General features: G+C 52.0%; 2 protein-coding genes and 1 non-coding gene across 3 annotated transcripts; 1 reads left to right on the plus strand and 2 right to left on the minus strand.

The window, feature by feature from the left end:
- Positions 1-218: 218 nt before the first annotated feature.
- On the minus strand, positions 219-9,084 carry LOC102115069 (uncharacterized). The gene is made up of 3 exons (XR_012430754.1): positions 9,060-9,084; positions 7,474-7,708; positions 219-3,522 (listed from the first exon to the last, which is right to left on the minus strand). It is a non-coding gene; the product is annotated as an uncharacterized protein (transcript).
- Positions 9,085-9,302: 218 nt separating this feature from the next.
- Positions 9,303-12,202, minus strand: FOXL2 (forkhead box L2). Its single transcript, XM_074031159.1, has one exon. The coding sequence runs from the start codon at positions 11,807-11,809 to the stop codon at positions 10,679-10,681; it is 1,131 nt and encodes a 376-aa protein (XP_073887260.1). The 5' UTR covers positions 11,810-12,202; the 3' UTR covers positions 9,303-10,678.
- Positions 12,203-12,303: 101 nt separating this feature from the next.
- On the plus strand, positions 12,304-15,804 carry FOXL2NB (FOXL2 neighbor). The gene is given in 4 exon segments (XM_005545911.5): positions 12,304-12,551; positions 14,625-14,714; positions 14,717-14,743; positions 15,357-15,804. Coding segments are annotated over 4 exon segments (525 nt in total). The 5' UTR covers positions 12,304-12,451; the 3' UTR covers positions 15,665-15,804.
- Positions 15,805-25,071: the final 9,267 nt, after the last annotated feature.

The following is a 25,071-nucleotide window of genomic DNA, read 5'->3' on the forward strand; positions in this document are numbered from 1 at the left end:
TGAAACCCCATCTCTACTAAAAACACATAAATTAGCTAGGCTAGCGGTGGGTGCCTGTAACCCCGGCTTCCCAGGGAGGGTGAGGCAGGAGAATGGCTTGAACCTGGGAGGCAGAAATTGCAGTGAGCTGAGCTGGTGCCACTGTTGTCCAGGCTGGACAACAGAATGAGACTTCATCTCAAAACAAACAAGAAAAGAACAGCAACAACAAAAAAATTAAAAAGAAAGGCTCAACACTTATTGATCAACTACTGATTATATATTAACTGATCAAGACTGATTCAGAGAGTGTGGCTTAGGGAAACTTTCCTGGGCCTAAAACAGATACTTGGTGCTGATGTATAACAAAATTATGGTTCATCCAAAGGATGGATTATTAAGCAATAATTGAAAATCATTTTTCAAATAATAAGATATGGAGAAAAACCCTATGGCGAAAGGTTAAAACAAGCAGGATGCAAAACTGCACATTTTATGTACATTTATTAATTATTGGAAATTAGACTTATTTTAACTGAAATATATAAATAAAAGACTGGAAGGATGCCATCAAAATGTTAACCATGGTTACCTTGTGACCTCGAGGAGGGATGGGATTATTGTAGCGTTGGTGTTTTTTGTGCATTTTAATGTTTTATTTTCCCAATTTTCTTCAGTTTGAATTATCTTTGTGATGGGAAAAGTGAAAATGTGAAAGTCCTAATACATAGCACTGGAAATGCATAGATACGATGACAGTAATTTTTACCCCACTCTGTCTAGAATGGATGCAGCAGGCAGAAGTGTCTGCCTAAGGTTTATTTCAACGGCAAGAATGGGGGCCTCTGGAATCAGTTCTGTCTCAGCAGAACCTGAGCGAGGCCTGTGCGGTGCGGGTAGGGAGCAGCCACTTCCGGTCGTCAACGAGTTCTTAATTTGGTTGGAGAGACAAGTGCACTGCAAGAAATAAAGGCAGCCAAGCGAGTAGGCCACCATCAAGTGGGGTTGAAAGGCGGGGGGCAGGCTCCTCTGGGCGTAGGTCGGGACCCGTGGGCGCCAATCAATGCTATGGTGGCGGAGAGTAAAGGGGACGAGCACAGCCTGGGGCCACCCCTGGAGTCCCCCAGCGTCCGCCTGTGGCCGTGCCTGGTTGGCCGCGGATCCCAGCTGGGGCCGCGAAGAGGTGGAATTGCCAGCACAGAGCTCCGGCTCTCTGCCTTTTCTCTGTGTCCGAACACCGGAGCCTCTGGTGTCGAGGGCGGGGGGAGGAACAGAAGTCTCGGATTGAGAAATATGGGAGGGTCTTGTCAGTGGCTGAAGGTGCAGCAGCCACTCTGGGGACCCAGCGAGAATGAGTTCGCTTGGCTCTGGGCGAGCCCCTTCTGTGGGTGCAGCTCCTGGGCCGCAGAGGGAGGCGGCGGTAATGTCGCCCAGTGCCAGCAGAGGGCAGCCTCGAGGCCGTGAGCCCGAACGGCAACCTCGCCAAACCGCGGGCTCCCTTCCAGCTCCCGGGCTCTGCGGGGTAGAGGCGGCCTTGGAGCCCAGAGACCAGCAACCTCAGTCTGCAGGAGCCCGGCGCAGAGGCCCAAGGGCACCCCCGAGATGTGGTCAAGCTACAGCCCTTAGGCAGCCTCACTCTGCGACGGCAAGGGCTTAGAGGGTGGAGTGGGACCAGATGCCTCAGGAAGGGTTAGAAAGAAAGAAACAAAACCCAACGCATACAGGGAGTTTGTTTTCAAGCAACAGCTTCCAAGCGTGTGGAAACCTTTTAAATGATGCTGGTGAGAGCTATGATAGTCTTCGCGTTCTTGGCGAGGGAAGTCGGAGGCTAGTAGCGGGATGGCTCCTGGTCGCGCAGGAGCCAGAGGTACCAGCGATCCGTGCTGGGGCAGAGGGACTGTGGACTAAGGATTCAGACACACGTAATTGGGGATTCCAGTCCCGACTCTGGTCACTCAATTGACGTTGAACTTGAGCAACTCACTGTACCGCTCTAGCCTCTGACTAATCACGTCTGTAAAATGGGCATGGTGGGCTCCGAGTCTTGTAGGGGCGCTAGGGATTCCAGACAGCAGGAACTTCCTCACTGCTCCGGCAACCTTGGGTTCCTGGGTTTGCAGGTGGGCTGAAAGGATCCTATCATCGCACGTTTGCCTGGCGTGGCTGCTTTAGAGACCGAGGCCCGCCAGGCTTTGCAACCCAGTTGCGCGTGGGCAGCCACGGCCGTGGAACCGCCGGGATCGCCTTAGCGGCACTCCGGCCAACTCCCTACTTCCCGCCCTGGGCACTAGGATCACCTAGCTCCAGAAGATAGTGCTTATCAGCACAGGAATTGAGACCCAACACCCGGCGCAGTGGGTCTCCCAGGAAGCCTGGTGAAGGGCCAAGGCCCGCCGGACCTGAGGTCGCTTGGGGCGCTAAACAGACCCATCTATGAGCACATTCGGCCAACACACCCAAGTTCAACAGCGGGCGGGATCTTTGGCTGACCTCGATCTCTCTCAGAGTGTGTGCAAACGGGCACCCATTAGCTTCTTTTGGCTTGTTTCCTCATCTGTAAACTTTCAAAGGAGAGTATTTCCCGGGGTGATTCTGAAAATCATGCCAAAACTGAAAAGGCCTGTGTAAATGCGAGGTGTAATGATGACTTACGAGCAGCCAGCCCTATAAGTGCCTGCAGGAGCCAACAGGATAGATGCTAGAACGTTCTACAAATGTGTGCACATACACATCACGTATGTGTAAAGGTGCACACCTGTCCCTAGACACATGACAAATGCACACACGTATGCGTGTACGTCTGGCTGAGAGCAAAGGGGCTAATACAGGGCTCATACAGGACATCATCCTGCAGTCTTGTGCATGCACAGTACACACGCGAGCACGACTGTCTGCCTGGAGACACCGCGTGGCACCGGAGGAGCTGCTCAGCCGACCCATTTCTTCCGAGCAGAGTCGGTGCCACCCGGGAAGTAGGGTTTCGGGTGCTGCTCTGGAGCGCCGGAAAGTCCGGATCCGGGTCTGCTGGTCAGCGCTTCGGCGCCTCCGGGCTCCTTTATCTCTCATCTGCCGGCCGGTGAGCGGCTCCAGTTTCAGTGGGGACCAAGACCCCCGAGCCTGCCGGTGAGGGGAGGGAGCGGAGAAGGAGGCCGCTCCGGGTACAAGAGGCTGCAGGGCCCCACTTCCCAGGTGTGTCGTCCTTCCTTTATCTCCCCAGGTCACACCCCCACTGAAAATAAAGAAGGGTCCCTGACTCATTCAGGTCAGGGAAGGCGGCCCCCGGGGGGGCCCCCTGCCCTCACAAGCCATGGTGAAGGGAGGCGAAGCCAGGGTTTGCCACGCCTGGGAGAAAATGCGTCTGCAGGGTCTCTTTGGGCTGCAGCGCTGGCCCGGGGTCCCAAGACTGTTAAGGTGTGCGTGGGAGGCGCGCAGTGTGGCTACCGAAGAGCCCTCCATCACCGCACCGGCAGGCTGCCGGGCTTGTCCTCCTCTCATCCTTCCAAGGGTTCTGAGCTGCGCAGCGCTCGCATCACCCAGAAGTGTCTGTGGAGAAAACGACCTCAGGCGTAAGCCCAAGGCTGCCGCCTGCAAAGGCAATGCCGTGGAGGCTGGGTTCCGCCGCGACCTGGGTTTTTAAGTCACCGAAAGGGACAGGGCAGGGTCACAAACACTCTCCCGCCTTCTCTGCAGACCCGTTCGGCTGATAGGAGAGTGTTGCGCAGAAAATTCGAGGCCGGGCGCTGGAGGAGTCTCCGAGGACCGGAGAAGGCACAGAGGCGCCCCTGAGAGGCGCAGCTGGAACAAGCGATGCACGGGTTCGGATCTGGCCGGCCAACCGAGCCCAGCGGTAGCTAAAGCCAGAGTCGCCACAGAGGTTGAGCACGATTCCGTTTCTGGGGATCGGGTCCGGTGGCGAGCCACAGTCCCTAACGCCTCAGGAGACCTTAAGTAGGACAACATAATGCTGGTGGGGGCAAGGTCCAAGGAATTTAGTGGCAGAAGCCTTTCGTGGGGGAAAGGCAGATCCGTGCCTCCTCTGAGCCTGGGTGTGGGTACAGCCCCTGGCCTTGTAGCCCCTGTTCCGGGGATCAGCAGGGCCCACCAAACCTCCCTATATGGGGTTGAAAGTGGCCAGTGGGACGGCCCCGCCGCCCCTCCCTCGGGATTCCACAGGGTCCTGACCCGGCCTTTATCTCCGCACGGTCAGCAGTCGCGGGGGCTTCAGGAAGGAGGACAAAGGCCCGGTGTCACTGCGGGCGGGGGCTTGGTTTCCTGGCTCTCTGCTCACACTCACAGCCTTTAGCGGTTGTTGGGGGAAGATTTTTAAAAATATGTGTCGAATTTCCTTTTTTTCTCTTCTAGAAACAAACAAACAAAAAAGGCAAAAGGCATATTCCCCTTCGCTCCTCGTCCATACAGATTAAAGTTTCCTGGGATCCTGCCCGCCCCCCCCCGCCCCTTTTTTTCCTTTGACTGCCTAGAAATACTTTTTCTCCCTTGTACATAGAGGAAAATGCGGGGAAAGGTTTTTTTAAAACTCGGTTTCATACTATTATTATTACTGAGGACAACCGGGCAGGCTGAGGTCCCAACGTGGATGATCTGAGTCGGCCTTGTGCCGGGGCTCTGCAGCCACTGCCCTGTGCACTTAGCACCTCTGGGGGCAATCAGGGCCCCTGCGCTTCCGTCCACCGCTCCGCAGTCGAGAGCACCCTGTGCCCAGACTGGCCGACTCATTCTCTCCCGAATTTTGTTTAGAGCTGGCAAGGTGACTTAGCCCGGCGCCCCGAGACCTGGGCTTGCAGCGCCGGCAACAGGGCCCCGGGCACGCGAGGCGCTCCAGGCCGGGGTCTTCCCGGCCACGGGCCTCTCTCGCTCTCCACCCGCTGGCGGCGCCTCTGTCGCCCGCAACTCGACCCAACCCGCTTCCTGCGTTTGCCCCTCAGGTTTCCCGTTTATCCACAAAGGCCTAGGAGAGCCTCGCCCACAGGCTGACCCTGCAACCTCTGGCCCGGTGGCTGCCTTCTGTTTTTCTGAAAAAGAAAAGAAAAAAAAAGAAAAAGAAAAAAAAAAAAAAAAAAAGAAAAATCAACCAGTCGAGGGAGGCGCGTGAGGACTGCAGGCGCCAGCCGGAGAGCCTGTGAGTGGGGCTGTGGCTGGCCCCAAGCCCCTGGGTCGGTGCCGCTTCTCGGGTCAGCACGGCCTTTCTCAGAGTAAACCTCCTAAATGTGTGAAGACCGCTTTGGGGGAAGCGAGAGGGCGGTTGCAGGAGCGCCGGACGAGGTCTCAGAGCCCACCGTGTGTGCCTTCAGGGCTTGGGTGTTAGCTGTGACGGTAACTGCGTGCGCCTCACTACTACGGACAAGGGGCTAAGGCAGGGTGGATGCAATCACGTGCGCCTGGCCCCGGAAGATGCTCGCAGGGTGGGTTAGGAAGTCCAATCCTAGAAAGTTATCACTAAAAGTTTTTTTCCCCTTCCTTTCTTCCTTCTTTCCTTCCTTCCTTTTTTTATGTAGGGGAAGGGAAAAACATTACTGAGCGTCTACTATAAACTGGGCACTTAAAAATCAGAAAATTTATTTTAATAATTCTGATACACACACATAAGAATTTCTGTTTTATAGAGGAGAACACTGAAATTTGAATGTGTATTTTGCCCAAGATTACATAGTTATTAAAGAGGACATCAGGTTCCATTCCAGTTCTTCCTGGCTGAACAGGCCAGGTCTTTGCCCTATTCTGCACAGGCCACCTCCCCGAAGTGACAAGATCCCAGAACAAGCTTTTTACAGCTCAGCACCAAGCCTGTGCGGCAAACAGCCTGCACAGCAGCAGTTTCTGTGGCACAGTCTGCCCACAGCTCAGACTGTGCCTCCTTCTTTTCCTGGGAGGCTCTCCCTTCTTACTCCTGGGAGGCTCTCTTTTACTACACAGCTCCCTTGAGCATCAGTGGCAGCTAGGCTCAGCTGCTGTCAAGTCTCCTTTTAAAATTTCGGAGACCATTTGCCCCACAGATAGCTGGATGACCTCTGGTTGGTCTCTTCTCTTCTTAGGACCTGAGATTCCTCAAATGTAATGTAATTCTGGGTTCCTACACGCAAGACACTCTTTTTATGACAACTGGGAGCCCCCTCTCCAGAAAGTGGAAAGTTGCTAAGACTGCTTGGTTTTAAGAATCCTTAATTCCTGGTTGTCCCTAAGGTATGGGGTTCCTAGTCCCATCCTTTCCCATATTCTAAGGGTCCCACAGTCTACTCCAAGGAGCAGGGACTGCCACACAGTGGTGGCAGGCCTGATGGGCAGGGCCCCAGGGTCACCACCAGGTTAGATCTGCAGAATGGGGACACTGCAGGGGTCCTGAGTCTGATCAAGATGTTTCCTGGCCTTAGACCCCCCACCCACAGAGGCCAGGAGTCTGGTCTGGCGATTCTGTCCATGAAGCCTGGCCCAGGCCTTCATAAAGGGAAGAGCTCAGTTGAGAGCAAACTGTTTTGGGCCAGACTCAGATTCCTGGCCCATATTCTGCTTGTCGGACTGCATAAAGCCTGGGTCTGGCCCCAATTTCCACCCTCCACCAGGCGGTTCCTTGCAGCTCCATCTCCAGCCTTGGCTTCCAGGAAACCCTGGCGAAGGCTGGATACACCTAATCTCGGATGAAAGGTCCAGGGCCTCTTGCTCATCTAAGCCTCAGATGTGGAGCTGCGAACTATTTACTGATGCAAGCAGAAAAGAGGCCGTCAATACCCTCTGTAGTAGGGTACAGGACCATCTCCAGAACTCTGTAGGTCCCCTTCCCACAGTCCCTTGGTGCATGTACTTCAATGGCAAAGATTTCTCCAGGTCCCTCTTAAGAATAGGACACCTCCCCCCGCTTTCTCCCAACCAACCCACTTACTCTGACTGGGCAATTTTAGTGAGGTGGAGGTGACTCTAAGAATTTCTGTATAAATGTGAGGAGGGGGCTCATACTGTCGGCAGTGTGTGAGGATGTTTACACCCACCACACACATATTCTTCATGCAAGAACAACTCATTAGGCAGGACATTCAGGAACTGGCCAGGTATTTGTATTAAACTCTATTTACATTGTATTTACACACTGGCCAACATATATACATACATCCGCATGGCCCAGCTGTCTAGACCAGACTGTATATGCTAAGGCATAATTGCTATATAACTCTTTTAAATACTTTTGCCCTCAGGAATTGCTTAAATCAGCTTCTATAATAGAAATTCAAAAGTGCAAAGAGGGAGAGAAGAGAAAGGAAATGAGAGACGAAGACAGCCTGCCATTGAACTAAACTTTCGGCACAGAGGAAAATGACCAAACTTAAGAGCTTTGGAGAAATCCCGAGGGCTGGAGTTAGACAGATTTTTCCTGTGGGCATTCATGGTGAAGTGGGGTATGATGTGGCTCCCTTCTCTCACCTCCTTCAATCCCTGTGTAGACCCAGGAAACCCTCACTGATTCCTTCATTTCGTCTTCCTTACTTGCTGAGGCTGCTGCTCTCTTCCCAGCCTTGGGTGCCTTTTGCCTTTCAGTTCTCAGAGAGCAGACAGGCTGGTCCTCCATTGCTGGCCCCAGACAACTTCTCTGTCTCACTGGAGGTGGGCTGCTACCTGCGCACCGGGTCTTGGCCCTGGAGACTTCCCTCCCCTGCTTTCTCTGCTTCAGACAGCAGCTGGGAGAGTGCTCACAGCCAGCCTCAGAACAGGGAGCCTCTGCCTGATGAAGCAAAGGCTCTGTCCATATTATTTTATTTTTCAGCAAGCCAGGAATACACACCCACAAATGCACACATCACCAGTGAGGTATGAATGCCACACACACTGTGGTCCCAGTAAGCACTTCCTAAATGTTAGCCATATGATTATTACAATGCCGAAAATAAATGCCCACTCTGTAGGCGAATGACAGACACACACACCTCCCACCCTGTCACCAATGCACAACTGACACTGTACACACACATTTGCAGCAGATACAGACTACACAATTAATTGCCCATGGGCTACATATTCACGTTAGACAAAGCACAAACAGACACGCACATAGCAGGCTGCTTTCTGTTCTGCAACTCCCCTCAGCCAGATAGTGGAGCAGCTGGGCACCAAAGGCACCCAGACACCAGCCCTGACCAGCCTCTAGGGCTTCCTGCTCCAGCTGAGCCTCCCTCTCCATCCTGCTCCTGCCGGTTCCTGGTAGGCTCCAGTCTCAGTCTTGAGGTGATGCCCCCTGAGAATCCCCATGGCTTAGTCTCCTGCCTTGTAGTCTCTGGCAGGATGCCTGTGGGGGGCGGGGGGCATTCTGAGCAGAAGCCACTTGGGCCCAACTACACATAACGGGGATACCACCCTGAGGTTCCTACCGCCTGACCACTGGAGGGCTGAAGTGAGAGGCCTGCAGGCTCATTCTCGTGGTGCAAGACCGCTCCTGGCCCACCAGCCGGCCTGGACCTGCCGCCACTCTGCTGGCCAGGCCCCGAGATAGACCGGGGCAGTGAGGGACACACCGCTGGGTGCGGGGTCTAGTCTCAGCTGAGCAGCAGCCCGCAAGAGCCAGCGGATCTATCCTATCAGAAGTCGGAAGTCATCTATCCCATCAGAAGAGTGAAGGCCCATCACCCCCTAATCCGCCTGGGAGAACCAGACTGCAACCAGGTCAAACGCCTTTGTGCCTGCGCGGAAGCACGGATCTTAATTCGTTATTTGAAGCTCTCAGTAAAGGAAGAGAGAGAAAGAAAAAAGACTAAATTTCTGCAGCCACGAAGTATGTTCAATCCTTAGTGAAACCTCCAAATCTCCGACCCATATCTCAAGGTAAATGAATTCTGACTATTAAAAATAACAAATCAGTCACTCCTCACATTTGTACAGAGGTTAGCAGCTTGCAGCGCATTTCCACAACCAGAGTTTTATCTATTAATATTCGGAACAAACTCTTGGCTGTTATAGTTGACTCAAAATCGAAAAGTTTGAGAACAATAATAAAAACACAGCCAGCCCATATACCTAGTACAACTGTATATGAGGTAGAATACAAACTTGAATGGGTACAAAAATAAACCGAGTCCTACCTACAGTCGCGCCTTGTGAACGAACTTTCTGCTGACGTTAAACAGCCGCAACGGGCCAGTGATGACACAGAAAACAAACAATCCCCAGGAAAACAAAGCAGCAGCGACAGCCACAAACGCCTGCCACCCCGGTTGCTCTCAATCTTTGTTTAGCTCATTCTGAAAAAAAGAAAATTGTGCTGAAAATCTCCCGCTTTGAACTAGCTGCTGAACTTAGGCGCGACGGAAATAAAGAAGTCCGTGTTAAAAGAAAGAACAAAAAATTTATTCGGGAATCGACAAGGCAAAAAACAAAAACAAAACAAAACAAAACAAAAACAAAAACACAACAAAAGTGCTCTAGTTCTCTCTAGAAAATTTGGTCCCCCAAACAAGTTACAGTACAACCAGGTCTATGGTTTTCAGGCCGGGCCGGCTCCGGGCCACAAGACCACCTAGGTCGGCCGCTGCCGGGTTTCACATTTCTCCTTCCCAAGGTGGGAGAAGCAGGACGTTTGAAAAACAAAAAGCAGGGAGGACGAGCCGTCCCTGCAGCGTGGGCCAGGCAGGCAGTGATCTCCCTGCATCCAGGACTTGCATCGGAAGATCCGGGGCCATTTGTTTTTGATTTTTTTCTTCAGATAGGGAGAGGGTGAAACTTCCCCAATTGGTAGACGAAACCATATTTAGTGGATATATTCTCCTACCTCTGAACACAGCTTTTTGAAGGCCCGACAGGAACTCTCACGCAAATCTTCCAGAAGAGAAGATGAGGAATACTAAAGCTTTTGATTTTCATGTTTGGATTTAGCAAGCTCCAAGGCCACAATACTTCCCCGGTTGCCCGGTGAATGTTTTTTCTCCTTACTTTTTTTTTTTTTTTTAATATTCTCTTAAAAAGCTCCACCGATCTTTTAAACAAAACATTAGCCAGCCGCCGGGGCCCGGAGGTGCCCGAAGCGACCGGACTGACAGCGAAGGAAACGCGGCCTCCCTCCGCGCCAGCCCGCGGTGTAAACCGAGTACAGGCCGCGGAGCCAGGCTGTCCCGGCTCCCGCTGGGTCCCAACCCCCGCCCCGCCCAGTGGACCCCGCGTCAAGCGGCTTCTGAACAGCTTCAAGAGGGTTCGCGGAGCAAACACACGTGTTGGTCTGTCCCTTTCTCAGGCAGCGCGGGTCCCGCCGCCAGTCCTGTCCGGCGCGTCTAGCCATGGACTGCACGGCAGTCGGGCGGGGAACGCCCAGCGCGAGCGCACCGACCTGTGAGAGAAGGCCAAGAGGTCTGCGCCGCCGACGCCCGGTCGCACCTCGGCCCCGGGCCCTTTCCGCGGTCAACTTGGGCGGGAGACGCTGGGGCTCCGGAAAGAGACGAGCCCAGTAAAAAGCGCGCAGAGAGGCGGCTTCAGGCCAGGGGAGTGCAAGGGCATAGAGGTCAGGGAGGTGAGCACAGGAGGACAAGCAGAGGGAACAAAGAGGAGCTGAGGAGAGCGAAAAATCACAAAGGGACCCCGGGCGCTGGATCCAGAGGCGGGCCCAGAGGGTGTGAGGTCCGGCTGGCGGCGGCGGCGTCGGCTGCGACCAGGACCGGCGTCGCGCGTCCCTGCATCCTCGCATCCGTCTGTACCGGCATGCGGTGGGCTCTCAGAGATCCAGGCGCGAATGCAGCGCGCCGGTCTTGCTGTCGTGGTCCCAGTAAGAGCAATGCATCATGGCGAGCTCGGGCTGCCGGGCGCAAGCGAACTGCAGGCCGGGCGCACTGGTGGGCGCGGGCGCCGGGGGCGCGGCGGTGGCTGGGCTGGCGGGGCTGAGCTGGCCTGGGGGCGGCGCGGCGGCCCCGTGGTGCGGTGGGGCAGGCGGCGGTGCGGCCGCCGCGTGCAGATGGTGTGCGTGCGGATGCGGGTGGGGGTGCGGCGGTGGCGGGGGTGCGGCCGGCGGGCCTCCCAGGCCGTTGTACGAGTTCACTACGCCGGGGGGCAGCGCCATGCTCTGCACGCGAGTGTATGGCCCGTAAGAGGCGGCCGGGCCCGCCAGCCCCTTGACCACAGCGGCCGCGCCGGGGCTGCCGGGGCCCGCGGCCGCAGCCGCCGCTGCTGCAGCCGCTGCGGCCGCCGCCATCTGGCAGGAGGCATAGGGCATGGGTGAGGGAGGCTGCGGTAGCGGCCACGAGTTGTTGAGGAAGCCGGACTGTAGGTACTTGGGGGGCGCCAGGTAGCCGTAGCCGTCGGCCCCGGCGCCCGCCACGCCGCACCCGCCTGCGGCGCCTCCGGCCCCGAAGAGCCCCTTGCCGGGCTGGAAGTGCGCGGGTGGCGGCCGGAAGGGCCGCTTCATGCGGCGGCGGCGCCGGTAGTTGCCCTTCTCGAACATGTCTTCGCAGGCCGGGTCCAGCGTCCAGTAGTTGCCCTTGCGCTCGCCGCCGCCCTCGCGCGGCACTTTGATGAAGCACTCGTTGAGGCTGAGGTTGTGGCGGATGCTATTTTGCCAGCCCTTCTTGTTCTTCTCGTAGAACGGGAACTTGGCGATGATGTACTGGTAGATGCCGGACAGCGTGAGCCTCTTCTCCGCGCTCTCGCGGATCGCCATGGCGATGAGCGCCACGTACGAGTACGGGGGCTTCTGCGCCGGGTCCGGCTTCTCCGGGGCTGTCCCGCCGCCACCCCCTCCGCCCTTGCCTGGGCTCGGCGGCGGCGCTTCTGGCTCCTTGACTGTGCGGCCGGTCTCTGGGGCCAGCAGGGTCCCCGCCGCGTCCTCGGGCTCGGGGTAGCTGGCCATCATGACAAAGCCGGAGCGCCGCGGCCGGGCCGCCTCTGCTCTCCGTTCCAGGCGCTGGCGCGGCAAAGAGTTGGGGCGCACAAGTCCGCTTACGGCCGAGTCTCAAACTTCTGGAGACTGCGGATGCCGCCCGCGTTTGCTTGCTGGAGGCCTCTCGCTGCTCTCCCCTCTCCTTCCCCTTCCCCTAGGGAGCGGCCGGCGGGAGTGGAGCTCAGCCTCTGGCCATGGGGAGTCCGCCCAACAGAGAGGGGCTCCGGCCTCGCCGCCCCTCCCCGTCCAGGCCAGTCCCCGCCTTGGTGGGTTTTCTTTTCTGCTCTCTTCCCCTCCCCCCGCCCCCCGGTTTCCCGAAGCACGACCCGCGTCTCTGGCAGAGCTGCCTCCTGGAGTCCCTAGTGCGCCAGGAGCCTCGCTCTGTTCTGATTCGTATGGGCTCCACCGAGTTCCGCTTGCGTCAGGCGCCTTCGCCCCTATAGCGGGGCGGCCAGCCGCGCACGGGCGAGTTCATCTCCAAGTCACTTTTTGTAAACGCCCCGCACAGCCTGGACCGGCCTGCCCCCGCCCGGCGAGCCTCCGGGGCCCAGCCGACAGCCAGGCTCACGCGCCCTTGAAATCTGCCGGTACTCTCTCTGCGGGCTGGGCTGGGAGATGACGAGGACCCCGGTGGGGTCCACTCGCACCCAGCCAAAGCCCAGGAAGCTCGGGCCCCAGCGAGAAGAGGCGCTCCAAGCCTCCTCGCGGCTTTCAGGTGAAAGAAAACGACTCCTTTGCTCTGCCGTTTGCTGCTGTCTTGAGGCTGAACTAGCTCGGGGCTGGGGAGGGGCGAGACGGCGCAGGGCCGGACGGGGTAGGGTGGGGAGAGCTGCTCTGAGTCTTTGGGAAAATGAGCACAGAAAAGCGTGTGACTGTACGAAGAAACCTCGGACTGGCCTGTCCCTCTCGCTCTCAGAGTGACTGGGCTGGAATGGGGCTGGGGAGAGGATCTCTGGGAATAGTCGTACAGGGGCGCCGCCTGAATAACCTCTGCCTCTCCCTGCGTTGCCAGTGGATCTAGGAACCAGGCTCCTCCTTGGAATCCCTGTACTAATCCTATGGGGTTGGAGTGAAGCTTGGATGTGTGCTTTAACAGCACCAAGTAGATGCCCCTCAGCTATTGCGCTAATACAGCCGGGGATGTTGCCGGGACTTTGCGGGACTGTGTATGTGTGTGCACAGGGGTCACATATGGAAGTCATGGAGAAGAGCTGTCCTTGAGATGGGTGAGATACCAGGTGCATGTATGCTGCTCAGAAACACAGGTATGCACATGTACAAGGTGTGAGATTTGTATTTACAAGGTAAAACACACTGATACTGATAGTTACATAATATGTTTATCAAGTATCAGAGTAAATGTAGCTGGTGGATATAGCGTCTTCTCTTTTTCTCCTTTCTTCTTTCCTTCCCCTCTTTCTTCCTTTCTTTCACAATTCTTCGATGCCTCTTTCCCTCCCAGTGCATGTATTTCGCCACAGACTGGGAAGAAAAACATCAGGCTGAGGGAGGGACTTGTTCAAATCTCTCTCCTGATGAGACATTTGTTCTGATCTTTCTCCAGAAGATCAGGAGTTAGTTGTCACCTACCTTAAGCAGAATTCTGATGGGAATCCAGTTATATCAGCATGTACAGAGATTGTTTCAGGGAAAATCAGGTGTGCCTTTTAACAGTATGCTCATTAACAGTGCCTTTTAACTTGGCCTTAACAAAAAGTCTGCAGTTATAAAGTATGAGACAGATGGCTAATGTTTTGAATCCTCAAACCCCAAACTCCTTGGTGCTGAGGAGTGGGGCAAGGCTGCCTTATGGAGGAAGGTGGACTGAATGGATGTCCTGTAGGTGTGCGTTAGTGATTGGCATGTCTGGAGTGGCTGGCTCAATGCCTGTCACTGCTTCTTCCTCCCAGGCTGTTTCGACTCTGAGAGTTCTCCAGAAGCCCAAGGAGCCTTCAGTGGCCTGTAGTTCCAGCATCCACAGGCCATCTACAAGTGTTGTCTGCTGCTCACTCAGGCCTCTGATCTGCATTCTGAGATGAAAGGGAGGGAGCACAAGGGTGCTGGGGCTCTTTGGAATTCAGCATCTTGAAGATGACACCAGAGAGGTCAGCAGGGCAGCCCTTGCCTGGTCACAAGGATGAGAGGGAGCAAGGCTATCCACAAAGTAGCTTGGTTTTTTTTTATGGGCGGTCTCCCACTGCACCCAATAGACATGGGGGAAGCAGCACTTCTGCAGAATCCCTGCTGCTGCTTTCTGAGCAGGAGTGCAGATGTTTTTCTTCTTCCTTACCCCCATCCTTGCCCAGGCTTTGGGTGGGAGTAGTGAGTCAGATTTGGGGCTGCTGCAGATTGGCCTAGTGCCTATCCTCCCCCAGCCAGGGCCTGGGCAGGGGGAAAAACAGCTGGGTCTGGCCCTATCCTGGTGGGGGCTCCTCTCTCCTTTTCTCTCTCTCTCTTTTTTCTTTTTTTTTCTGACCACCCAGGCTGGCTCTCTGCCTCTCTCTCTCTCTTTCTTTCTTCTTCTCACAGGCATTTCCGCTGCTCAGCCCTGCAGCAGCCAGGTGTAACAGCATTGTTGTGTGTGTCATCACTTCCCTGAATTCCATACTCGGCTCCCTTTTCAGCCTTTAAGGAGCCTGTGTGTGTGTGTGTGTGTGTGTGTGTGTGTGTGTGTGTGTGTGTGTGTAGGGGTTGGGGGCAAATGAAGGAGTTCCTCTAAAGGATTTTCAGAGTAGAAAGGAGTTCTGCTCTGAAAATATTGATTTCTGACTGTTCCGTGGAGGAACAGAACCCCCAGCCCTGGTGCAGAAGAGGATGCCTGATGCGTGCACCCCGGGAAGGGCTGGAATCAGTCTCCCCAAGATGTGCCTTTACATGGCGGTCGGCATTCGAAGGCTCAGAAAACAGGCAAGAAAATGCGGGCAAGAAGCCTGGCAGAATGATTACTTTCAGGTCCCCTCCAGGCCTCTGCGGAAAAGCCAGGGGCTTCGAGCTGGAGACAGAGGAGCCTAGGAAGAGAGTACAATCCTCTCCTTGCCAGCCCAGCCAGAGGTGGGTGAAGCGGGCGCTCCAGGAAACGGTGCGGGACGCCTTGATTTTTTCTCAGCCTTCGGAGGCAGGCTGGTTGCTGGTGGGGTCGGGATCGTCTCTGAACAGGGCATACTGTGCCTAGGTTTTGTGGACGCCCGGGCCGGTTCCTTTTCTCTCCGCGGCATTGGGGCGACGCAGGGCCCCGGCTTAGTGACCTTGGGGCGGCAGAGGCCAGGGTGGTGGGCTGGGCAGAGATCACTGCCTCTTTGCCCCAGTTTTCCAGGGTTCCGCAGCTGCAATTGAGCAGCCAACGGTGCCTCCTGACCCGGGTCCCACCGGAGCGCCGCCTGCGGATACGGTTCCAGTGAACCGCCGACCGAGCGCAGCCTCAGCTCCCGCGCCTCCTCGCAGTCTGGCCCCGCGCCTCGGAGGTCCCGACAGCCGGCGCGAGCAATCTGCTCCGCTCTGATGGAGACGCTTTTCTCCCCAGGGACGGGAATCCTGCAACAGCGGCAGAAGCGGCCCTCGCCTCTGGCTCCCGGTGGCCCAGCTCTACTAGGGGAGCGTCGCGGCTGCTCTGAGGCAGGCAGCGCTTCGCTAGAACCGTTCAGCTCGTCCCGCGCCGACGCCGGCTGCCTGAACCAGGTCCCGCGGTCCCCTTTCCTAGCGGGACCCCGAAACACCCGCCGGTTTCCCACTCCTGAGCGGGAGAGAATAGAGCCTGCTGCAACTCTCTGCTTGTAGGGATGGCCTCTGCAGTGCTTGGCCAGCAAAGGGACGCTTCATTGTGTCTATTAGTACATCCCCATACACTCCACTCCTCAACAACTGTCAGCACTCACGCCCTCCTGGCCCCTCACACCTCCCTTTGCACCCACACCTCAGGGACCCGGTGTCCCTCCACTTAGGTCACGTTACTCCATCCACTTCTCTCTCTCTCTCTCTCTCTCTCTCTCTCTCTCTCTATCTCGGTCAACTCCAGATCCCCTCTAGTTCTCCTTCCCCTCCTACTTCTCTCACACTCACCAGCTACACATACTAATTCAGATCCTGCACATGTCGGTGGAAAACATGTCAAGCCAATGTGCAGACCCTAAGCTTTTTCCACACTCTGCTCACCTTCCCATCTCACGGCACAGGAGGATCTCTGGGCTCCATGTTTACAAGCCTGACTCCCAGAAGCCTGTTGATTCTCTGATGTCCTTGGCCTGTGATTGGGGTGACTGGGCTGCCACCTGGGTGTTTTCATGGTGGGATTGCTGCGCAGACCACAGAGAAGCTCAGGTACTGAGCACATTCCAGATACACTTTAACATGCACAGGCCACTCACACAGGTTTCATCTCTGTCTCACAGCTCTGCTGAGCTTGCTGCAGCAGCAGACACCCACATAGCACCAAGTCTGAAGTCAGTGGGTATTAGTCTGCCTGGCTGGGATTAGCAAAGTCAGTTATGTGCTTGGGAGAGAACAGGGGAATGGGGAGAGAGAGAGAGATTGAGAAAGAGGAAAGAGAAGCGACCTCCTACTCTGGGAAGAACTCACACATGAGAGCTGTTTCCTGTTGTTAAGTGTCTCATTGAGCTCCCCTCTTTCTCCCCCAGGAAGGGCTGAGAGGCAGTAGACCAGAGCTCTGGCTCCTCTTTACCTTGCTGATGTGGGGGTATGAGTCCACCAACACTATTTTGTCCCAAGGAGTATGTGCCTCACCGTCAATCAGGCAGAATGCAAGGCAGTTGTAGGCCTTTTTCATGGTGGAGGCCAACTGGGAAAAAGGCAGAAGGGGCTGGGTCCTGGGCCAAGTCAGGCCCTCCTCCCTCCAAAGACCCCTGGGATGCTCTCAGAGCCGGATTCTAGGGTGGTGGGAGCTGCTGACAAGCATCCTCTGATGTCCCTCATGACATCTATGGCCCAAAGCCATTTTGTTCAGCTCTGAACAGTGAGTGCCTTGCCAGTAGGCCTCAGACTTGCTTGGGAACATGATGTGCTCTTAAAAGTTGCCTCATTGCCGCTCTCCACACCCAGACTGTAAGCGCTAATGGGCAGACTCTGCCCTCTGCTCCACACTCAGTGCTTCCCACCAGGATGGGCTTAGTACTTTTTAATAGAATTAGAAAGCGGTTCCACTGGACAGAATTGGGAAATGCCACTTTCCTTATAATGAAGTTAGAATTTCCAAGAAAGGGACTGTAGCTGAGGAAGAGTGGTTTGACCATTGAGAGCCAGCTCAGGATCTGAGAGTTCTCTGCCATTTGGGGTTACTTGCTCATTATAGCTGCATGACCATGGTGCTGAACCTTAGGCAAGGACAAGGACACCTCCCTAGTCCCCAATCAGGGTGAGGACCTGTCTGAAACATTCAAACTAGACTTTACTGGAAACAGGTCTCTGCACTCAGGGCAACTGGCTTGCAAGGTAAGGCCTGCAGTCTCCAGCCCCATGCTAACCTATGAGGGGATGCCAGAGAGAGCCCTTCCCCCTTGGTCCTCATTCCTGGCTCAATTTTCGCCCACAAAGTGGGCCCTGCCTAAAGACGATAGGCAACTGCCATGCAGGAAGGCAGTTTTAGATGCCTAGCTGGCACAAAGTCCAGAGGAAGGGAGGGAGAAAGGCTGAGTTTTGTATTACTGTTCTACCTTTGGAGATTTTCCTCATGCCAAGATGGGTGTGTGTGTGTGTGTGTGTGTGTATGCGGTATAACTTTATTAAACACTTTTTTTTTTTTTTTTTTTGAGACAGGGTCTCACTCTGCTGCCCAAGCTGGAGTGCAGTGGTGCAATCTCGGCTTACTGCAATCTCCACCTCCCAGGCTCAAGTGATCCTCCCACCTCAGCCTCAGCCTCAGCCTCCCAAGTAGCTGGGACTATGGCTGTGAGCCAACACAGTCAGCTAATTTTTTTTTTTTTTTTTTTTTTTTTTTTTTTTTTTGGTATTTTTGGTAGAGACAGGGTTTTGCCATGTGGGCCAGACTGGTCTTGAACTCTTGAGCTCAGGGTGATTTGCCTGCTTCAACTTCCCAAAGTGTTGGGATTGCAGGTGTAAGCCACCATGCCTGGTCAGTTTTTTAGTTTTTATTTCAATAGTTTTGGGGGAACAGGTGGTTTTTGGTTACGTGGATGAGTTCTTTAGTGGTAATTTCTGAGATTTTGGTGCACTTGTCACCTGAGCATTGTACACAATACCCAGTGTGTAATCTTTTATCCCTCACCCCCCTCCTACCCTTCACCATTGAGTCCCCATTATATAATTTTTTTTTTCTTTTTGAGACAGAGTCTCAGTCTGTTGCCCAGGCTGGAGTGCAGTGGCGTGAACTTGGCTCACGGCAGCCTACTGAGTTCAAGTGATTCTCCTGCCTCAGCCTCCTGTGTAGCTGGGACTACAGGCATGCACCACCATGCCCAGCTAATTTTTGTAATTTTAGTAGAGATGGAGTTTCACCGTGTTGGCCAGGCCGGTCTTGAACTCCTAACCTCAAGTGATCTGCCCATCTTGGCCTCCCAAAGTGTTGGGATTACAGGCGTGAGCCACTGCGCCCGGTCCATTATGTCATTCTTATGCCTTTGCGTCTTCGTAGCTTAGCTCTCACTTATAAGTGAGAACAGAGGATATTTGGTTTTCCATACTTGAGTTACTTCACTTAGTACAATGGTCTCCAACTCCATCCAGACTGCTGTGAATGCCATTATTTTATTCCTTTTTATGGCTGAGTAGTATTCCATGGTGTATATATATCACATTTTCTTTATCCCCTCATTGGTTGATGGGCATTTAGGCTTTTTCCGTATTTTTGTATGTAGACGGTAAACAATATACAGGTTGATGTATTATGACATATAATGCAGTATGTAACCACCACCTGGATCAAGATATAGAGCATTTCTGGCACGTCATAAGGTTCTTTCATATCTTTTTCCAATCAGTATTGCCTCAAAAGGGAACCCATATTTGGATTTCTATCACCATAAATAACCTTTGCCTGCCTTGAGCCTCATATAAATGGAGCGTATAGCATATATGCCTTTATGTCTAGTTTTTTCTGCACAACATATTTTTAATATTCACTGGTCTTGTTGCATGTGTTAGACATTTATTTCTTTTTATTGCTGTGTAATATTCTAGTATTTGCTTATCCATCCATGTGTTGAGGGACGTTTGTTTCCATTTTTTGGATATCATAAATAAAGCTGCTGCCCACATTGTTGTACATGTCTTTTTTGTGAAGGGCATTTTGCTACTCTTGAGTGAATTGTAAGAGTAGGCATATATTTAGTTTCAGTAGATACTGCCAAACAGTTTCCAAAGTGATAAAACCAAATACAGTGGTACACAGATAGACAAACATACTTTAACAGGGCCTTTTCCTTATAGATAGCATTCTCTAAAAACCACTATTTACCTGCACTTATTATTACTATTACTATAACTGGAAAAAACAGCTTTTTTGTTTTTTGTTGTACAAGATCTCACTCTGTCACCCAGGCTGGAGTGCAATGACGTGATCATGGCGCACTGCAGCCTTGACCTCCTGGGCTCAGCCTCCTGAGTAGCTGGGACTACAGGTGCTCACTGCCACACCCAACTAATTTATGTATTTTTTGTAGAGATGGGGTTTCACCGTGTTGCCCAGGCTGGTCTTTAACTCCTGGGTTCAGACAGTCCTCCCATCTCAGCCTCCCAAAATGCTAGGATTACAGGCGTGAGCCACCACACCTGGCCAAAAAAATAGCTATCCTTTATTAAGCACTTATTTTGTGCCAGAAACATTACATGCATTATCTCATTTTGTTTTTATGAGAAACCCAAGGAATTGGTACTATTCCCATTTTACACTTGAGGAACCTGAGGCTCAGAGAGAGTGAGTAACTTGCCAAAGGCCCCCAGCTGATAAGTGACCACTTGACTGTGGGCTCTGAATTTCACTTCCATACATGTACCTCTGCTTGTTCCTGTGAGGTCAGGAAGTTCTCCCTTCCATCTGACCAAATCCAGCTGCCAGGTAACAGACTCATTTCCTATCAACCTGTGGTCCTCTCTGCATACCTTCTCACACCTAGATTTGAGATCTGTGTACACACACATATGCACACAGTTTCTCTCCCACAGCCACACACTCACTGTGAAGAAGGAGAGGATGGGGGCCAATTTAGTGAAGACTTCAGAGCTTGCCAAGTCCCGGGCTTAATAACCTAATGAGGTCCCTCTCAGGGAATTTGCAGAAGATTGGACTAGGGACCAGCCTGTTTCTGGATGCTGCAGAGGATAATATAGAGCCTTTCTTTCCCTGGAAAGAGATGGGAATTTGGTCCTCCTCCCAGCATGCTGAGCCAAGCCCATGGTGGGCTTCAGAGGCTGATGCCTAAGGCATCCCTCTGCAAGGTTTGTCGAGAGATGTTGCACTTTGCCCTGGAACGTGGTGAGTAGGGAGGATGTGTGTGGTCTGAGCAGGGAGAGAGCAGGAAGTCTGGGGAACTGCCCCTCTAGGCACAGTGCTTGACTAGGCCCTGCACGGAATGGTCACCACGGGAGGGAGAACCAGCAGCCTCCTCCTTGGGACCATGGGTTACCAAATCTCCAAGTCTCCAAGCCCCTAAGCTTGACTGAGAGGAGTGTTGCTACTCTGTGGGTGGAGGCCATATGTGGGTTTTCTATGCTTTGCAGGTGGCCCCTCCTCAGGCCCCTTTCTAGACTAATTGAGGTCTTGCTGGGCTCTGGGTTTATAATTGGGGGTAATTGCTGACAGGCTGTTGTGGTGGTACAAGCAGGTTTTTGTTGGGGAAGCAGTAGTCAGGATTTGGGAGCTTTGGGTGGGGACAGTCCAGGATCCCAATGTTCCCTGTTCCAGGAAGCTCTTGTCCCTGGCCATTTGCTTGGAGGCAGTACTCCCGAGGACCAAGGACTGGTAGCATATCTGAACAGGAAGGGACCTCCTCATGCGGGTGCTGGGAACTCAGATTCAGAAGCACACAGAGGGAGGTAGTGCAGCTGCAGCAGAGGTTCTTATGCCTGGCACTGTCATCTATGCACACCACTGACAGGCTGGGAGGCACTGCCGTTGGGTGGCTAACAGACCTCTGTTCCAATTCGTACTCATACCATCCTTGGAAATGATGGAACTTCACCTTGCATCAGAGTTTTAATTTTTTTTAAATCATTTTTTGAGCAGGCAATGTGTTCACATGGACCAAAACTGAAAAATATACAAGGCTGGCAGTGAAAAGTTTCTCTCCCACTTCTGTCCCCCAAGTCACCCTCATCACAGGCAGCCAGTGACCCTGGTTTCACGTATATCCTTCCAGACATAGTTTATGCACATACAAACGTACCCACATACATTCTCCCGCACTCCTTCAATTTTTGCCTATGGCAGCATCGTATGCACAGTGTTCTGCCCCTTAGAAATCTTTCCACATCAATGCATTCTCTTTTTAGAACTGCAGGTTGTTTCTGATCCTTTGCTTTTACAAGCAATACAGTACTGTATAAACTTGTATATATCTCATTTTGTAAGTATGTATATATATTTATAAAATGATTTCTAAAAGTGTAAGATTGGGTAGTGGATATATGCACCTATAACTTTGATAGATTATGCCAAATTCCTTATAGATTGAGCCAGAATACACTCCTGCCAACAGTGTGTGGCACTCCTGTTTCCTCATAGCCACTCTAACACAAGTCTTTTCTTTTTTTTCTTTTTTTGAGATGGAGTCTCGCTCTGTTGCCAAGCTGGAGTGCAGTCATGCGATCTCGGTTCACTACAACCTCTGACTCCTAGTTCAAATGATTCTCCTGCCTCAGCTTCCCGAGTAGCTGGGATTACAGCCATGTGCCACCACACCCAGCTGAATTTTTTTTTTTTTTTTTAGACAAAGTCTCGCTCTGTGGCCCAGGCTGGAGTGCAATGGCACGATCTTGGCTCACTGCAAGCTCCGCCTCCCAGGTTCACCCATTCTCCTGCCTCAGCCTCCCGAGTACCTGGCACTACAGGTGCCTGCCACCTCGCCCGGCTAATTTCTTGTATTTTTTTTTTAGTAGAGATAGCGCTTCACCGTGTCAGCCAGGATGGTCTCGATCTCCTGACCTCAAGATCTGCCCGCCTCAGCCTCCCAAAGTGCTGGGATTACAGGCATGAGCCAATGCGCCTGGCCAACTTACACTGCACTCCAGCCTGGGTGACAGAGCGAGACTTCATCTCAAAAAAGAAAAAGAAATAAATCTTACAGATATAATTGAGGACCCTGGCTTCCTCGATTCCCCTCTGTCCTTCTCTCTCTTGAGGTGATCACCACAGTAAATTTGGTGCTTAAGATTCCCATACCTGCTTTTGCACTTGTACTATGTGTGTACCCATTCCTAGGCAATACTTATATAAATGGTATCCTGCTGTTGCAGAAAGACACATGCTTGCTTTTTCATTCAACCTTATGTTTGTGAAAAAGTTCCTGGTTGCCACACAAAGACAAGCTCCATTCATTTTCCCTGTGTTGCACCATTCCATTGTATGAATACATCATGGTTTATTTATCCATGTTCCTGTTAAGAGCATTGGGTTATTTCCTATTCTTTACTATTACCAATAGTCTTGCTATGGATATTCTTAGGCATGTTTGCTAGTGCTTACGTGCTACAGTTTACCAAGAAGTGGGACTGCTGGATGAAAGGTTACAGGGATTTTCAACTTCACCAGTTACTGTTGAGCAGAGCCTCATCTACATCTGTGAAACAGAGTGTGATGCCTATACCTCAGGGAGTCCATGCCCGTAAGTGGGATGGTGGAGTGGAAGCAAATGTGGGCTCAGGTTTTAGCAGGTCTCGACTTAAATTCTGGCTCTGTGATTTATTTGCTGTGTGACTTTGGGCCCAATATCCAGCCTTTCTTTGCCTCATTTCTCTCATCTGCAAAATGGTGATGATAGTATCTATGTTGCAGGGTTCCTGAGAAATAAATGACATACTGTATGAAAAGATTTAGTATAGGGTCTGGCACAGAGGAAACACTAAAAGGCTCTAGCAATGATTAGTAATATATTCATAGTATTAATAGTATGAATATAATATTAATTTGTTATTAGTAATATTATCATATTGTACCTTTGATCTCTTTTTAACTTGTTATTGTGGCACATTTTGAACCAACAAAATGGGAGAGAGAATAGTACACTGAACCCCCATCTGCTTCCCTCTACAGCCCCATCCAGTTCCTCACCCCTTCCCCACTGGATTATTTTGAAGCCAACCACAGACATCATATCTATTACTTCTTTTGTAAATATTTTAGTTTACATCCCTAAAATATAAATACTTTAAAAATCTCCAAAACTACTGTGGCTATCATATTATCATCATACCTAAAAACAGTGATTTTTTTTAGTGTAGTGAATACCCAGCTCATGGTATTCAATGCTCACATTTTCTCAACAGTCTCAAAAAGATTTTACAGTTAGTTTGCTTGAATCAATATGCAAACAAGATCTATACTACACATGACATTTGATTAATATGTCTCGTGTCACTTTTAATCTATAGATATCTCTCATTGTTTTCTTTTTTTCTTTCTTGCAATATATCTGTTAAAGACACTGGACCACTTGTTCTATAGAGTTTCTCACAACCTGGATTTTGCTGACTGCATTCCTGTGACATCCTTTAACATGCTCCTCTGTCCTCTGTATTTCCTGTACATTGGTAGAACTAGAAGCTTGGTTAGATTCAAGTTTGCTATTTTGGTAAGAACATTTCATAGATAGTGTTGTGTAGCTCCATCAGAACACTAATACCTGGGTTGTTTGTATTTTGATTTTTAACAGTCATTAATGATCACCACCTAGAGTCATTATTCATTAGGGTTTGCAAAACAGTGATATTTTAATTCTATCATTTCATCTTATTGAATTAATCAAACTCTTCCATAAAGGAAAATTTTTCCTTATCAACCATTTGACTGCCCTGAGTTCAGGCCCATGAAGGACAGGCAGGATGAATGATGGATTCTTCTTATATCTGATGATAACGATGATGGAACTCCAGGGGTCATTTAGGAAATAGCTGAATTCGTGGGCTCTTAAAAGACATTAGGTGATGTCTTCCACCCCGAAGAAGAAAGGAAGAAAAGAAAGAATGAATGAGAAAGCACCAACTCCCCATCACATCATTTGTTTCTTCATACATTTGTTGAACCCCTTTTCTGTGCAATGACTGTTATGGGTGGGGAAGTGGAGAGGAGCAATGCATGATTTCTGCTCACAGGAAGCCCCAGGTGACAGGTACAAGCCTCTCCACAGCTCTCTCAGCTCAAGGCACAGGTGCTATAGGAGGGAAGAGGAAGAAAGGAGGGATTTCAAACTGGGCAATATGGGAAGGCCTTGTTGATAAGGGCCAAGTCTCCTAGGAGAGGCCACAGTAGGGCTGAGCTGGCCACCATGCCACTGCAGGTGCTGAGGACCGGAGGATAGACTCCCATTGCTTTAAACAAGGGAAACTTTCAGGTGCTTACCTGACAGGTGCCCAGGTATGTGCCAAGTGCTCTGGCAAGCATAAGAAAAGATGTAGAGTAGTTTCTACCCTTGAAAATTTTTCTTTAGTCTGGTTTGGAAGAAAACACACATATGGCCCACAGAGATCATTAAGCATTGGCTGTAATTTAACAAATATTCCTTGAGTATTTACTGTAGCCAGAAGCAGGGCTCTGAAGGGGAGTTGGGCCTGGCCCCTACCCTCAGCAGGCCATTTGGTCATCTCAGCATATCCATGTTCTGGGTGCTCTGACCCTGCACACCCCACTTTTCACACTGAACCAGGTGCAACCTTGGCCATGTGGGCCTTCAGGTTGCCCCACTTGGGCATGGTGAAGGGGAGTTGCCTATTAGTGTCTTCTCAGCTACTTGCTGTTCATCCTTCAAGTTCGCTCAAGGGTTGCCTCCTCTTAGAGGACTTGGAGGTCTTCCGTGTCCCAATCCTATATTTCAGTAGGCTGAGCTTGATGTTTGAGCTCCTATGGCACCTTGTCTGTGCTTGCTTTTTTTTTTTTTTTTTGGAGACAGAGTCTAGCTCTGTCGCCCAGGCTGGAGTGCAGTGGAGTGATCTCAGCTCACTGCAACCTCCGCCTCCTGGCTTCAAGCGATTCTTCTGCCTCAGACTCTTGAGTAGCTAGGATTACAGGTGCCGGCCACCACGTCCAGCTAATTTTGTGCTTGCTTTTATCTCAGCAG

Source organism: Macaca fascicularis, chromosome 2 (assembly GCF_037993035.2).
Source record: "Macaca fascicularis isolate 582-1 chromosome 2, T2T-MFA8v1.1".
In the NCBI taxonomy this organism is placed as follows: Eukaryota; Metazoa; Chordata; class Mammalia; order Primates; family Cercopithecidae; genus Macaca; species Macaca fascicularis.